The 15,711-nt window shown below is 36.8% G+C and overlaps 1 protein-coding gene across 3 annotated transcripts in view; it reads right to left on the reverse strand.

The window, feature by feature from the left end:
• The window catches only part of MSH3 (mutS homolog 3), a 119,752-nt gene that overhangs the window by 47,519 nt on the left and 56,522 nt on the right, over positions 1 to 15,711 (reverse strand). For all 3 annotated transcript variants that reach the window (XM_035309624.1, XM_035309623.1, XM_035309626.1), the window contains 3 exons: positions 11,340 to 11,472; positions 3,934 to 4,121; positions 295 to 463 (listed from right to left, as the gene is read on the reverse strand). In XM_035309624.1, the coding sequence (XP_035165515.1) occupies positions 295 to 463; positions 3,934 to 4,121; positions 11,340 to 11,472 (490 nt within the window). The remainder of the gene's footprint in view (positions 1 to 294; positions 464 to 3,933; positions 4,122 to 11,339; positions 11,473 to 15,711) is intronic.

Here is a 15,711-nt window from a genome sequence, read left to right on the forward strand (position 1 = left end):
TTATCACATAATTAACCTCAGAAGTATGCAAGTGTTTTTAAATACACAGAAAAGAAAATCATTAGTGAAGCAAATCCAACTGCACTAATGTATTTTTATTCTTTAAATCACTAAAGTAAATTGAGTTTAAAAAGTGACTGTCAGAAAACTGTTCTTCAAAGCTGTACAAGAGAATATAATCAAATGACCTCATCAAGTGTCATACTAAATGAAGAGTTCTAGTAAAGCCCCAGTTTCAAACTACTTTCTACACAAACACAAGAATACAGTCATACATAATAGATACCGTATTACCTCTTGACCAGAAACTGTAACATACTCTGCAGAAGGATTCCTAATTTGTTTACGAATTTCCAGAAGATGTAATTGGATTTTAGACAGCACCTCTAGGATCTCTTCCTTTTTCTTGCTGATGAGAGGGAAGTCTGTAAGGTCCTTGAACAGTTGGGTTTTATCCCCAGTCCTATCCATAAGAAATATAAGATAAAATAACAGTAAACCCAAATATATATTCCCTATTTACTAGCTACATCTGTATTTTTATTCTTTATTCTCATTTAACACTAGATTTGTTTCCTTGTAAATACAACTTTTCTGCTACTTGGTCATGGTACAAAACATTTATGAAAAGCTGTCATACACACTACATAAACAGAAAGGCACTTTGCACACCATTGGCTACACCAAGAACCCCCTCTGAAAAAATGATGTATTCAAAACTCCTTTTTTACTCGTGTGTTACACTCGTTCTTCTATACCAAACTCTACCGAGTCTTTTTATTTATTTATTTATTTATTATTTTTTTTGTGTGTCCTCTCAATGTGAAGTCTGCAGCTTTCTGATTGTTCTTTCTCGGTCCAGAATGGCAAGAAAAGAAAGCACAATGAAGATTGTTCCTTTCTGTCTCCAACTGTAATTCTGGAATGCAATTGCTGCCCCACCCTGCAGCACCTTGATTGCAGACAAAACCTTGTCTACAAGGTTTTGTCTTCAATATTGAATGGGAAGCTCTGGATCATTTATGTACAACATGTGAATGGAGATTTTTCATGGATTTAGATTTTGGCCAAATATGGACAGATAACCATGAAGCTTGCAAAGAAAAGTTCCTCCCGCAAGGCCTTCCTCAAAGCAGAATGTCATCAGGAGCTTCTCAGAGGAGCCTCCTTCTATTCTCATGAAAAGATTAACCAGAGTATGTTAAATACATGCAAAACAATGCGCTCTTATACTCTCATTGTCAAAAATGACAGAATTGTTTTGGCTGCACTATCTTAGCTCAAGATTGAAACCTGAAACAGAAAATGCCATTCAAGTGTTTAACATTGGGAAGTTGAACAAGCTATTAAAATAAGGTTGTCATCAAAAATAAAATTTTTTTAAAAAGTGTCAGGCAAACAACAAAAAGTAGTTAAATCAGTGCTAAGTTAACTGGAATATATATTTATACTTCAGTGCAAATCTAAAACTGTAACAGTTAATTGCATAAGTTCCCTGAAATCTAATATCTGGAGAGTAAATAATTAGCAAACAAAATAATAAAATCTGGAAGTGATAAAAAAAGTCTTGTGTTCTGCCTGCTCTGTTGCCCTTTTCCCTGAGAATGAATCCACAATCAGCCCCAGTGACCAGACAGGTAACATAAAACTTGTGTTTTGATTTTGCATTACAAGAACATAGTTATTATAAAAGTGACAGTAAGGATGCCACTTTGAAATACAATACTAATTTTTAGAAAAAAAAAATGTGCTAATTAGACCTGTTTCCATGGGAATATGAGGAAAAAAGATCATTAGTGGCCAGCAGCTGGTGAAGACTGTCACTGTAATGCCTACCAAAAATTTTAAGTTGACAGTTTAAACATATATATACTTAAACTGTCAACTTTATTTTATATGTATGTATATATATATATAAAATACATATATTACAAAGTCTCCATCAAAAAGCCCTTAGAACAGAAACATAATTTTGAAAAGCACTACAGAATTAACATATGATGCGTAAGTCTGTGCACTTATTATTTTATCAACAGTCTCCATAATTAATATGAAAGAAGGGCTTTTTAGCACAAATAATATTGTCACGCTAGTCTGAGATACATTTAGGCCAAAGGGCACGTTATTTTAGTCTTTATCTTGAATAAATGAAAATAAAATATATGCATTCCACAGACTAGTAATATCTTCCTTTTACACTAGTGTATCTTACTCTTTCATACTATTCTAGCCATCGTCAACACACTGACAGAAAAAAAAAAAAAAAAAAAAATTTAAACCTACGTACAGTAAATCTGATATAATTAGATAAAGTCTATTTTGTCATAATGTGTCACAACTATAATTGGATACCATGCATCAGTAGAAATCTTATAATCCCACCTGTCCAATGGACATGGCAAATATTTCAGCCCTTCTCTACTTCTAAATTTATACTCTTTGCATCTATCTCTATTTCAGAAGCAAATAACAGAAGTGCTGGGCTTCAATTCTGATTTTTTCAAATGTCAGCTGGAGAAAGATAAAAAAGATTTTATAAATAAAATGGATGTTTATTTTTAGTCTGTTGGGGAAAAAGAAGATCAAGACTATGTTGCCTCAATGTAACTAAACATTAAAGCTATATACTGCATATTTCATCAAAGAATCACTAGGTATATCAATTAAATCTTATAGTAATTCACACAAGAAAATGCTCAACCAAAGTTGAATGAAAATTTCTTATAATAGGGAAGTTTAGGACAATCTGGACATAAAGCTGGGCGGTATTCATGATGGGTTCAGAACATCCTTTGAACAAATATGTTGTGTAAACAATAACTACACTGAAAGGAGATGAGAAACCTGCAAAGTCAAGTGCTCAGGAAGGTTGGCTGTGCAAGCCAAACAGATTGCTTTTATGCCTAGCACCATGAGAGAATGCTTTTTGGATGATTTTATACTGTTTTGTTCTGAAAAGCACTGAGTTTTACTGGCCCCAAGATATTCTTTCTAAAACCTGTTCCTGACAGGTTTTTACACATCCCTGACTTACTGAAGCCATGTTCGGGCTTCCATATTCCACATAAGCCTTAAGCCTCTTGCCTTCTTCCTCCTGTGGTTAAAACCTGGGTCTAGGGTAACAATCCAGACAGCAGTTCATCAGAAGAAGCAGTACACAACAAATTATTTACTAATACTCTCCCTTTTACTGTATATTCAACTCGATTTCTTTGTTTATCGTTGTTTTTTCTTGGACCAAGGAAGGACACAGTTAAGACAAAAGGGCAGACAGCCTCCATACTTTCAGCTCTCCTTCCCAAGACTTCAGAAAGGCAATTACAGGGAAAAGCCTGAACACCTGGAGCCTGAGGTAGGAGCTCATTTAGTCATTCTCCAGAGAGAGTGCATGAACAGGGCAGTGACCCCATAAATGCTATGAGGGGATACAAATCCCACAGGCTATGTGAAGTCTTCAGAGTTATTGAACTCCATATTCTCTATTGTTGGTGAGTATGTAAAGAGATTTAAAAAACAGAGGAGGGCTCAAAGCTAGTAAAAGGCATGTTCCCGGCAGCAGAACAGCCACTCTGTTAAATGTCATGTCTCTCTTCGAAAGGATAGCTTCTATATTAAAAAAAAAAAAAAAAAAAAAAAAAAAAAAGTTGTTAAACTAATTAACATGAGCAAAACATATATTGCTCTAAATTCGTTCCCCAAAACAGCTGAAAAGTTTTCCAAAAATTATGCAGCCGGAGGCAGACACTCACAGGGCAAAATACTTGCTTGCCTAGTTTAGAATCGCTGCTTTAACTATAAGCAACAGTGCATGCATAAATGTAAAAGTTAAAATACAAAACTGAGGTGTATTAAAACAAGATTCATACTTCACAGAAGTGAATACATTCAGAAATCCTAAGAGGCACAGAAGATTTACTTGCTTTCTGTACTTACTTGGCTGCTTCTTCATTAAGAATCTTTAAATAATGTTTTACTGGGGAGAGAAGTTCTGGGATTTCCAACAGTGCATTTTGTAGTAGAGGCGTTTTCACATGAGAATGTATGACTGGAATAAGAGCTTGAATTTCTGAGTCCAGACGAGACAAGGTGCTGACTATCAAGAAGAACTCTTGGGTTGAACACTGCGAAGGGAAGCAACATCTATATCATTAACTACGTATTATACTTTCATTAAATGCTACTGTTTTCTGGCTTTTAAAAAAATCACACAAAATAAAAAATCACATAAAATCACATAAAATCACACCAAATTGTTAAGGCATATGCGCAGTAATGCAACTGCATAATCTTACCACATTCACAAAGTTAATAAATATGCTAATTGTTTTAACCATTGTCTTCAGGAATCGGTCAAGAGCTGATCTCCATTCTTGTGATTGCTGGATGGAGATGTATAACACGTACGCGGTATACAAAGAGCAGAAAAATATACTGATAATGTGTGGACAGTAAATAAGCATGCTGAGTCATTTTATGAATACCACAGGCATGTGCCTCTACATCGGAATCCCTAAGCTGTAGTTTTGGCAAGAGAGGGTTTGGAAAGGCAAGGTTAGGCACAGGAAGAGATAATTTTGGCACAGCAGCACAGATAATAAAAGAAAGAGGACACCAAAAGCCACTGTTTAAAGTGCTTGTAGCTATTGCCAGATTCAGCGTCTGTCTGGTTGTTGCCAGGTGTATGTGTTGAGATGGACCTATCACAGAGATCCTAGTGACTCTGCAGGATGGTGCCCCACTTGCACATTTCTGGGTAAGGAACTGAGAATAAGCAGAAAACCCTAACACAGTCTTCTTTCCTCCTCTCCTCACTACAGAGGTATGAAAGAGATTTTTCTATCATTTCCTTCAGGCAGTTGTCCAGGGTATCATCAAAATGAAATCACTCAGAGTGCAGCCAATAATGCACAGTGCTTTCAGAGCTCATTCCATGATACCCACAGAGCAGGAAAAACAAGCATCAGATTCTTTAAAGCAACTTCTCACCAAAATCAATGACTTGTCAAATAAAAACAACTTGAACTCTTCTCTCTCTCTTTTATAACTATTAATATTACTTCTGAAAGAGCTTAAATATCTTGCTGTTAGATTTTTAATGCTCCTCTGTGTCAGCACTGTTTGTTACTTTTGGCTCAGCTTCCGGAATCAGCTGTCAGGGACAGGATTTTGTTTGCATTTAACAACTCTGACAAAACAATTCACCTCCTGCCACATTCCCCCTTCTCAGTTCTCCCATTCAACACAACACTCAGTCACCTAAATGCCCCACCAATAGATTAAATAATGCTGATTCTCTCTGAAATGTTTTTTTTACCAAATTAAGTTTGCATTTGTGCTACACCATATTTGCCTATCAGATGGAAACACAGACCTCTGAGACACAAAACCCCTTCACATCCTGGTTACTTCATGGGGACTCCAGGGCATTTCCATTTCAGATTTGGAAAAAAAAAAAAATGTCCGTAAACAACTGTGCTTATATTTTCTTTCCTTTTACTGATGTGTAGAAACTTACATGAACTTTTCCCACTGGCCAGTTGACAACACTGAAAGAAAACAGTTTACCTTCCTCGCCTGCCTTAAGGAGGCAAGAGAGGGCACAGGATATGCTGAATGCAAAAGTGTTTTTATTATAATATTCTTGGTATACCACAAATGTTGCTTCCTTCTTTACAGACGTTTTTTCTCTTCTCACCGGGCAACAATCTAGAGTTTCATTCCTGGTCAGTATGTTTTGGTGATTAGTACACCACTGATCAAAGGACAAGTAGGCTTCAATTAACTATTTCATAAAGCATCTACTTTTTTATTTTGTCATTTTTTTCTATTTAAATTCCTCCCTAGAGGTAAATTTTTGTTTCTTATTCCTTCCCACATCCTTATACAAGAACTAAAGTAATTCTCTCATCTATTACATTGTAGTTATTTGTCCAGAACTAGTTCTGTAACCCACATGTGGAAACAAGCATTAACAAAAATGCTGGTCTGGAAAGGAACAGTCTCTCTCCCTCCCCACAGATGCAAACTCCCAAAACAAGCTTGTTCTATAATGTTTATTAGCCCTTTAAAACACGAAGAATGTCTAAACACAACTTTCTGAAAAATCATAAAATGTAATTATAAAACAACCTTAACTCTCTTCTCATTAAATACATACGACACCTGCAACCAGAGATGGAAGAGTGACCCCCATGTGGTATGAACACAAAATAAAGCCTTACATCTGCAGTCTTGGCAATCTGCAGTGGACACTGAAAATTCAAGTCTCTGACCAAAATAAAGGTAGAAAGAAAATACTTTCTACGGTTAATTGCAGTGTTCAGAGATGTTTGCACTATCATAGAGATTATTAAATAAAAATCAACAAAAAATCATTTCCGGACACCTAAGATGTACTCCATGACATGAGTAAGCAATGCGACTGAAGTTATCGTAACACCAGTCAGTATCTGTTAGATACTCTCCGACTGAACTAAAGTATGGATGTTCAGCTAAAGAGCTAACTCATCACATCAAACAGGCAAGGTTGGTAGATACTTGACAAATGCAATATGCAATTTAACCGTGACATTTCATAAGGCCAGAGACGATATATTCTGAATCTTTTTGGAAAACTTAAGTTCCTGTTTGTTTCATAGCCGTGAAAGTCTGAGGTAGAAGAGACCTGCTAAGTGATTTCCCTGCAACTGCTCATTTTTTCTGCAAGAATTTTCTTTTTGTCTATTCTTGGGACATCAACATTTCAAGAAACTCCTTTCATAAACTAATCCACAAAATCTCATCATTTAAAAGTTTTTATCTGATAGCCTAAATTTCTCTTCCATTAAATTAATCCAAATATCTCTACTTTTACTCTTTCGTAGTACACTCCACAACCAGTTATTACACAACTCCACTCTCTCTTTGCTGTTAACACCCTTCAAATATCTCTAAACCTTCTGTTCTCCTTTAATCATCAATTTAACCAGACTATAATCTTTTAATCTTCCTTCATAAACAAACCATTATTCAGCTTCATGAAAACTTACTTTTTCCCCCATGATTGTTGCAATTTATCAACATTTTTCTGATAATCTGGAACTTGCTGAATCTATCTTATAAAAACTATGACAACAAAATAAAACAAAGTAATAAAACAGTAAATCTGTCCATGGCATTTGAAGTGAAAGCACTAAGGAAAGGTCTCAGAGACTAAACAAACCATAAATCCAGGCTTGGACTCAAAGTCCAAGTAAAACACAGGACAACTGACTGCATCATCATCATCAACCTTGATGTATATAACGGTTAAAATTCTGTAAGACTCCCCTTGACTACAAAGTGTACTCCTCAAGGGTGCAAAGGCTGCTGCCCTCTCACACTAAATTTATAGTAGATTCCTGACAAACACCATTAGGTGATTCATAGGAGAACGATGTCCAGAACAAAAAAAGAATGGGCAAATATGGGCAGTACAAAATAGATAAACTGGGTGGGTTTGTTTTTTCAATATTGTTCCTTAATTAAAAAAAAAAAAAAAAGTAAGTAATCAAACTTGGACTTAGCAACTTAACTAGCACACTAAGAGGGTAGAAAAAGGAAAAGATTTAAAAAATATACAAGAACACCTGTCTGAGGTGTTCCAGTAAGAGTTGTGAGACTGGGGAAGGTGAGGCTTCAACAAGAAGAGAAAGCTGGATTTCAAGGTACTCTCACCTACAGAGGAATCAGGAAGAAAACAAAACAAAACTAGCAAACAAAACCAATAAAAAATAAAACAACAAGAACCCAACCACCTATATACATTTATATATATATATATATACATATATATATATATACATACACATATATATAAAACAAGGGTCCTGTACGAAAAGCACCATAAACAACCCTGACAGCTATCACAAGATTTCTCAAAGAGTGTTTAATAAACATGCCAAAGTTACTTGCAGGAACTCCGCTAAACTATGCAACTTAATTGTTGTCTAATGGGTTAAAATGTGTTTTATTCTACTACGAGCTACAGTCTGCAGTATCTTTGACACACGGGAAATTCAGCATGCTTTACTGCAAAAAAATTTTGCTGAACACAACGTTCCAAGAAAGAAGGTGAACATAGCCCTTTTGCGCTTATTCAGAGTATTATTGTTTCCCCAGCTTGATTTCAGTAACACTGCAGGACTTTGCATTTAAAATTTAATGGTTCCAATGCAAACAAAGCAAACAGATAATGTGGAACAGACGAATAAAAATAACTCTGAAAAGCTGACCTCCATTAAAGTGGGAGAATTTCAATTTAAAAGCTAAGTAACCTTACAAAAGAGATATGCAACTGTGTTATAAATAAGAAGCTTTTAAAACGTAGTAAAATGGTTTACATAAAGCAGGATTAATAGCCTTGTATTCCCTAAAGATTCTCACATGCCTGTTCAATGCTGTTTTTGAAGTCTAATTTTGAAATGCCCTCCACGATAGCTCCAGCTTCTCTGGCACTACTAAAATAACCTCAGAGCTGACAGTGATGTCAAACAATAGTTTTGACCAGCAGTTTCTCAAATTGTACTGAAAATGATGTGGAGACCACCAAAGAGAACGCATGGAAGATGCACAGCAGTACGCTAGGTCCTCACACCCTTTCAGCAACAACACTAAGTGCAATTTAGCCTTATTTGCTTTAGTAAAATTGTTTCCAACAGATCTGAAAGGGCACGGCTCTGTGCACAACTCAGACAAAACTCTTGACAGTTCCCTGTTTCTCATTTGCCTTTTGAAGTCAATTACTGAATGCTACCAAGAGGTCTTCATAGAGTTCATCTCCAGCTGTCCTTTTCTTGCCAGAGACGGGTAAGGCCATTTTGTGGTTAATAGTATTTCTGTCTGGGAAGATGTCAGGTGCTGGAGCTGCAGGAACTGAGAAAAACAACTAGTTATTGTATTACTTCCACTCTCCACAGCAACTGTAACATTGCTCTTGCCCATAATTATCATCCCTGTAATTCCTTCATAGGCTGGGGCAAATTTGGAGCTGGTAATACCACCTCCAAGTCGATACCTAATTTCCCCTTTTCTTGCCCTTTTGTACAGGAACGTTGTTTTAGTTCTGGGCTGCTCATACCTGGAGTTAGACCAGAAATGTTTTCTGGTGGTTTGGGATAATGGGAGTTTGTGGAAGGTCAGATTAGTGATTGCAAATCTGAATTATGCTGCCAGATAAGAATCATCAATGGACCTATTCAAAAAATTAACAGTCAGACAAGGAAAATATACAATGATGACACAATATTTATTTACCAGAAGAGCTCCTATAAGGATGTTTTGCCTTGCAAAGTTGGTTCTGTAACACAGCAATGTTTTGCCTTACTGTTTTTTCTGTCTCCTCCCAAGGTTACTGGTGCAAAGTACAGCGCACAACAGAAGCTCTGCAGTGGCTGATATAAATGAAAGATGTTTAGAACAACTGAGACAAGTCAGCCACGCCTTTACACTTCAGAAGCGTCCCTTTGTGAAACATACCTTCTTAAAAACTAACATCACCGAAGTCTAAAGAGCCTGAAAGATGAAAGACTTGTCAGATTTCTTTTTTTTTTTTTTTCCTGTAGTTTTTCCAGCAGAGCTGGAATTCCTTTAGTTAAGACATCAGTGTGCTCTGCTGAGAGTTTTGTATCCCTTAATAGGAATGAAAATGCAGAGGGGGAACTTCATGTTGAGCATGTGGGAGCTGGACATCTGGAGTTAACAGAATTGGAAACACTCCTAGTGGGAACTAAAATTGCAGCATTCACTCAATATTCTGAACAAAAAAATCAAGAAAACCAGTTACTTAGTGTTCCTGAATATATATGTACTTTGCAGAGACCTTGTTTCAGGCTCATATTCACTGTCTGTCTGGACTTCAGAATCTGTTTCCAAGAGCCTGTTTTTGATTCTTTATTCAAAACAGACCCTGTCTTTCAGGGACACTGTCATTTCAAAGTCCTACAGATCTTCAGGGATTACTCAGTGCTTCGGGCACTCTCCATCATGCTTTGCAGTGGGTAACAAATTAAGATTTTTACCAAGGAAAGCTAACTCAAAGGCAAATGGCAAATTACATGTTTGGAACAAGAATACCCATTCCTCCTTCCCCCGTTTACCCTTCCTAAGAATTCTGCTGGATCACTTCTCTGCTCCTGCAAATTCCTTCCAACATCGGATTCATGAAATGCCCCACTGTGGCTGTTGATAAGACAGCCGGCAGTTTATGTCACATGAAAATCAAGGAACTCTGAATAGTTCCACCTGAACACTGACTTTAAAGCTGAGAAGCCCTACAACAGTAAGGGATGACAACTGGAGAAACAGATACAGACCAGCATACACACACACAAAAAAGAACAAGATAACAGTGGAGGAATGCCAGAATGTTGTGAAATACTATTCCTACAAACATTTCTACACATCAATTAACCTGAAATGAGTTGAACCATTAAAAAGTGAACTAAGTAACTCATGGAGAGTTATTTGAAAAAAAAATGCATCAAGTGGTCGCTGCACATTTTCGGTGATGACAAAGTTGGTGCACTCTCCGTCTTTCCATATGCTGCATTATGGCTAGACCTCTATCCATTCATTGAAATATGCAAGTGTCTCCATGTGCCTAACACAGTAACATGCCTTGAAAAGATCTGAATTTCAGATTTTCAGAGAGGCGAAGCCTTTGTGCTGTACCATCCACAGAAATTACAACTTTGCTCTCCTACCCACCTATTCCTTTATCTAAAGCTAACTGTCAAAACCTCTCAATATAACAGTAAAATAAAAGAACATGAAGTACTGCACAGGTGTTATTAGCACATTAATCTGCTTCAGCTAAGAACTGCTTATGTCTCATTACAAGTAATTCTTATTAAAATGTGCAAGTGAGATCCAAATTACAGAATTTATAAACAAATTAGCATTCATCTGAAAACAGCTAACTACAATCAAGTGGTTTCACTTGCAAGTATGATTTTAGATAAGCATACAGACTGTAATGCATTGTTTTAGATGCAAAAAATCAATGGCACAAGGACCTACTGCATCATCTCATCTTGATAAATCCAGCGACTAATGCATTAAAACCACAGATGTTTTTCCTGATAGCATTAGCAATAAATCTAACCCTATTAAGACATTTCTTCTTCAAACAATGTACAAAATAACAGAAGAGTCTACCGTTAGGCAAAAATCATCATTATAAACTTTTATTCCTTTACTATGTCAGCTTCAGTCTTGCTAACAAGAAATATTTTTAAATACACATGCAAAAACTATGGAAGTATATTAAGATAGAAACACACCATTTAAAAAACAATAAATTAGGATAATTGTGGATATACCTTCTTGTGGAAAACACTGCAGAGGCCTCTCTCTATATCTGGCAGCTTACAAAGAAGATTCTGAATCTGGCCAAACACGCTGGATTCTGACAGGAGAATTTCAGACACAGCATCAAGCCGGGCATTTATTTCACTGTAAGACAACAATTATAAGATCAATGAATAAAACTTGTTTCTCTGAGGGAAAGGTATATGGCTTCTTGCTGTTTTTCTTTTTTTGAATTTTGACTAAGGTCACGTTCTCATGAAGATAAGTAGAAGAACGTAGAAATGCAGAGAATCGTGGGGTTTCATTCAACATGCAAACAACCTCCTGAACGTGTTACATCATTCACCCCTCTCTGTGCTCAAATAAGCCCAATATACGCCATGCCCATGCCTACATATTCATTTAAAGGTAAATAAAATGAGCAACACTCAGTAACGAGTATCCTACCCTAAATTTGCTGTCAAGTACCTGTGTGAGAGCTGGGGAATGGAAGTAGGTCTTTGCTTTTAAAGTATATGTAGTTTAATTTATTTCAACAGGGTACACTAAATACATATATATATGATTTAACTATTTTGCCGCTCTGCTTTTGATCCAGAGCAACAATTGATAACTACATGAATCACACTGGGATTTCCGCCCTTTTTTTTTTTTTTTTTTCCAAATATTGTAGCATTAATCTCCATATGTCAAGGCTGAAGTCAAACAATGGGTAAACATCTTATTTGAACAATAATTAAATAGCTATTTGTGACTTTCTTACAACCATATTCTTACTGCCACTGTCAGCAAAGAGCTTTAAAATGGACAACATACTGTCAGGGTTCACCTCAATTTACCCTGCTGTTAAGGGTACAGTTAACAGCTCTTTCCAATAAATCCATGAGCTGGCTGTACACTGCCGAGCTAAGATAAACTCATCTTTTACCTTTTTTTTTTTTGAACCAAATTGCCTCAATGCTTTTTCTAGGAAAAGACTGAGATCAGTGGTACATGGATGTGATCAAAACATGCAGATTAGGAGTCTGTCTTTGGGAACTAGTCAACAAAAGTACCATCAGTGCATGCAGCCAAAAGGAAATTTCGCTAAAGCAAGAGGTAGCTATCTTGCTGTATGACAGCAGTGAAAGAGATGTGTCACGGATGAATAGCACAATTCCTCTGAATGTAGCTTTCTACACATTCAGGCTTCATCTCTGTGGTAACGGTGTGCAATACAGAACAAAGTTAACTAGGTGAAAGCTGTGCAAAAATTTGCTGAGCTTTCATGACAAAAATACACAAACTTTTGTTCCAAATAGTATGTTTACCCAGAGTCCCTCACCGATGCACTCCTGGGCACACTGTGTGTGCACCAGCAAGCTGGAAGGCACTGGTAGGCAAGTGGGAAGTTTCCAACAAGAAGCTCTGAATCTAAAATAGGACGTTCCAAGAAGCTGGATAAATTATCAAGACACTTATGTGTTTATTTTTTTTAAAAAAAATGTATTTTCATCCAGAATGACAACTACACATTATTTCAACACTTTCCTCCTAAAGCAAGAAAGTTCATAGATCACCACATTGACCACGCTGCTGCTGCCACCTGTGTCCATCCATCCTTGTAGGTTAAGAAGAAAGCACTCATTTGATACTGCCGCCTCATGTACTAGCCAAGTGCATGTAGGGCAGATACAGCCCAGCTACATCTCTTCTCACAGATGCTTAGATGTCACCCAGCATAGGGAGATTAAAAGTAAGCATGTAATCAAAATGTGAAAACCTGGGGAAGACTGCCTGTCTTGCTTGTGATGCACAGCTTTTGCCACTACAGCTGCTAGTAAATACCAACTGTGAGGAATCCAACAAAATCAGGCAGCTCTGCAGACTGCAGACATCACAACAGACTAGCAGCCAAAGACCTCTGACCCTGAAGCAGCTACATCTAGGAGGCCTTGGAATTTTATTGCACATGAAAAAGGGAAAATGTCATGACTGGATGTGCACTTAGATACACACAAACCTAGTAGCATTTAAGTGCCAGGATTTTCCAGTGACATACTGGTTTATATTAAAAACAGTAACACCATTCTCCCATCCATGACAAACGACATACATTCGCTCCCAGAGCAGCCCTCCCACGTGACCCCAGGATTTGCAATGGCAACTGGGCAACCTGCAGATAGCAGCAGCAGCACACAACTATCATAAGTGCAACCACTAGAAACTAGGGGAAACTGCTTGTAAAAGGGGCTGTTTTCAGCATACTACATACCTGAGTTTTAAATCTCATCCCTGAGAGCCACAGTCACATAACTACTGCAGGCCGGCAGCATTACTAAAAATTATACAACTAAATAACCTAATAGCAAGCTGCTGGCCTCCACACAACATATTCAAGGCAGCACATTTAAGCTTTGTGCATTAATTAGCGAAGCTCTCTGAAACGACAGCTGGATAATGCAAAGGAAATTATGATGCATTAGTATCAGTGTCAAGGTAATAAAGCACTCTGCATGCGTAGCTTTGAAGGTAGCTAAAGCTTACACTGAAACTCTAAAAGGTCAGAATCATCAACCATGATTACACCTTCATGGAGAATGATTAAACCTCACTGTACTTGAGACCTTGTAATTCTCTGTGCAAGGGAGTGCTGGACTGCTAAATTATAAACACATGCACCCTGAAGAAGAAAATCATATGTGTTTTTATTACAAAAAGACTACGTAAGCATCAGAATTATATTCCAGAACACTACCTCTTAATTCAAACAGCATGGTTACATCTATTTGTCCACTGGAAAACATGCAGTAATATGTAAAATAGATGCAGATATTCAAAAAATTCCTCCCTTCAAAACTTAATCTGCCCTTTAATCATCCTCACATATGGCTATGTTACTGTAGCTCCAGTAATCTAAAACTAAGCATCCATATAGCTTTTCTGCCTTAATCCTACAAATCAGAAAGGGTCAGGAGAATGGCATCCAGTATCAAATGACCCATTTTTTCCACTTGTAAATAAAACATACAGGGATTCCTATTTTGAAAGCGAGAAGGTACTGTGAAAAATTATGTAAAACTGCATGTATATGGAAGGACAAGGAAGAGAAATTATACTTTGAAATTCATCGTCTGGCTATTTTTATGCTTTAAAACATTAAAAGTATTTATAATTTAAACTAATAAACACTTTGCAGAACACCAGTATACTGTGCTGGTAAGTTATTAAACTACCTCAAAAGAATTTGATACTCCACTCACAATTATTCAGTACGTCTGATGTACAGTTTAGGATTTCTACTGTTTGTGATTTGGAAAAAAAAAAATCTACCACTAGAAAATCGCAATCCAACATTGAAAGAAACTCAATAACTTATGCTAAGAAAGTGTCTCATATTTTATAAATTGGCTACAACTCCTATGCAACATATGTCAGCTGACAAAAAACAATACTGACTTCTGCCATGCTCTCCATGTAAAAATACCATCATTCATACAATACTAAACTAAAATCATTTTGCAATGTATGCATACAAAATCTAACTACAGAATTTTTGATTCTAGTATTTAGAGGAACTACTTAAATTAAACAATGTTGCTGCCATTTACATGAACAAGAAAGAGTATTTGCAAATAGGAAAATATTTGAATCCTGCACTAAAAATTACCTTGCCATAAGAGAAGGCTGCAGATACAAATGCACTACACAGAACTAACACCTAAACATCTTAACAATTGAAACCAGCAACCCTGACAGATCTGCTTAGATATCTCCCTTAGAGTGAAGCAAACCTAACATTATCAGATGTGATAATTGATCATTACATTTAAAGCACACTGAAACTCATTATGTAACCACTACATAAGAGCCCTAAAAACTTTCAGTCACCTAAGATTTTATTTTTTTATGCAAGGTAAATAAATACAAACAAGAATTTATCAGAAAACTTTTAACTTAAAAATGCTGTTAACATGGGTTCATTCATCATAGCAAGGTTATAGTGATTTGTGGAAGAACTGTAAAATTCAAAGCAAATGAGTTATAAAGTATGTATGTGGTTTATTTCGGTGCCGGGCGCATGCGGGATAGCTCCCAAAGGCGTGCGCACCCTAACACAGCAACTTGCTTTGGTTATATGCAGTAAAGAGTTACATATGCATGGTTTCCCAGTACGCCTATACATATGCATAACCTATCCCCACTTTGTATTAAAATTAGCTCCAAGAAGTCATTTCCATAAAGTCCTCCCATGTGTGCTTGCGTAGTGCCTTCTGGTGGTGGTCATTGGGGGGTCATGGGGATAAAGGTTGATAACTCTTCTTCATCACCACTAGCAGACCCCCTGCCTTTGTAGACTCAGCTGCTCCTTGGCTCTTGTCCAAACCACAAGGTCAGTCTCAA

Source organism: Oxyura jamaicensis, chromosome Z, assembly GCF_011077185.1.
Source record: "Oxyura jamaicensis isolate SHBP4307 breed ruddy duck chromosome Z, BPBGC_Ojam_1.0, whole genome shotgun sequence".
Lineage (NCBI taxonomy): Eukaryota > Metazoa > Chordata > Aves > Anseriformes > Anatidae > Oxyura > Oxyura jamaicensis.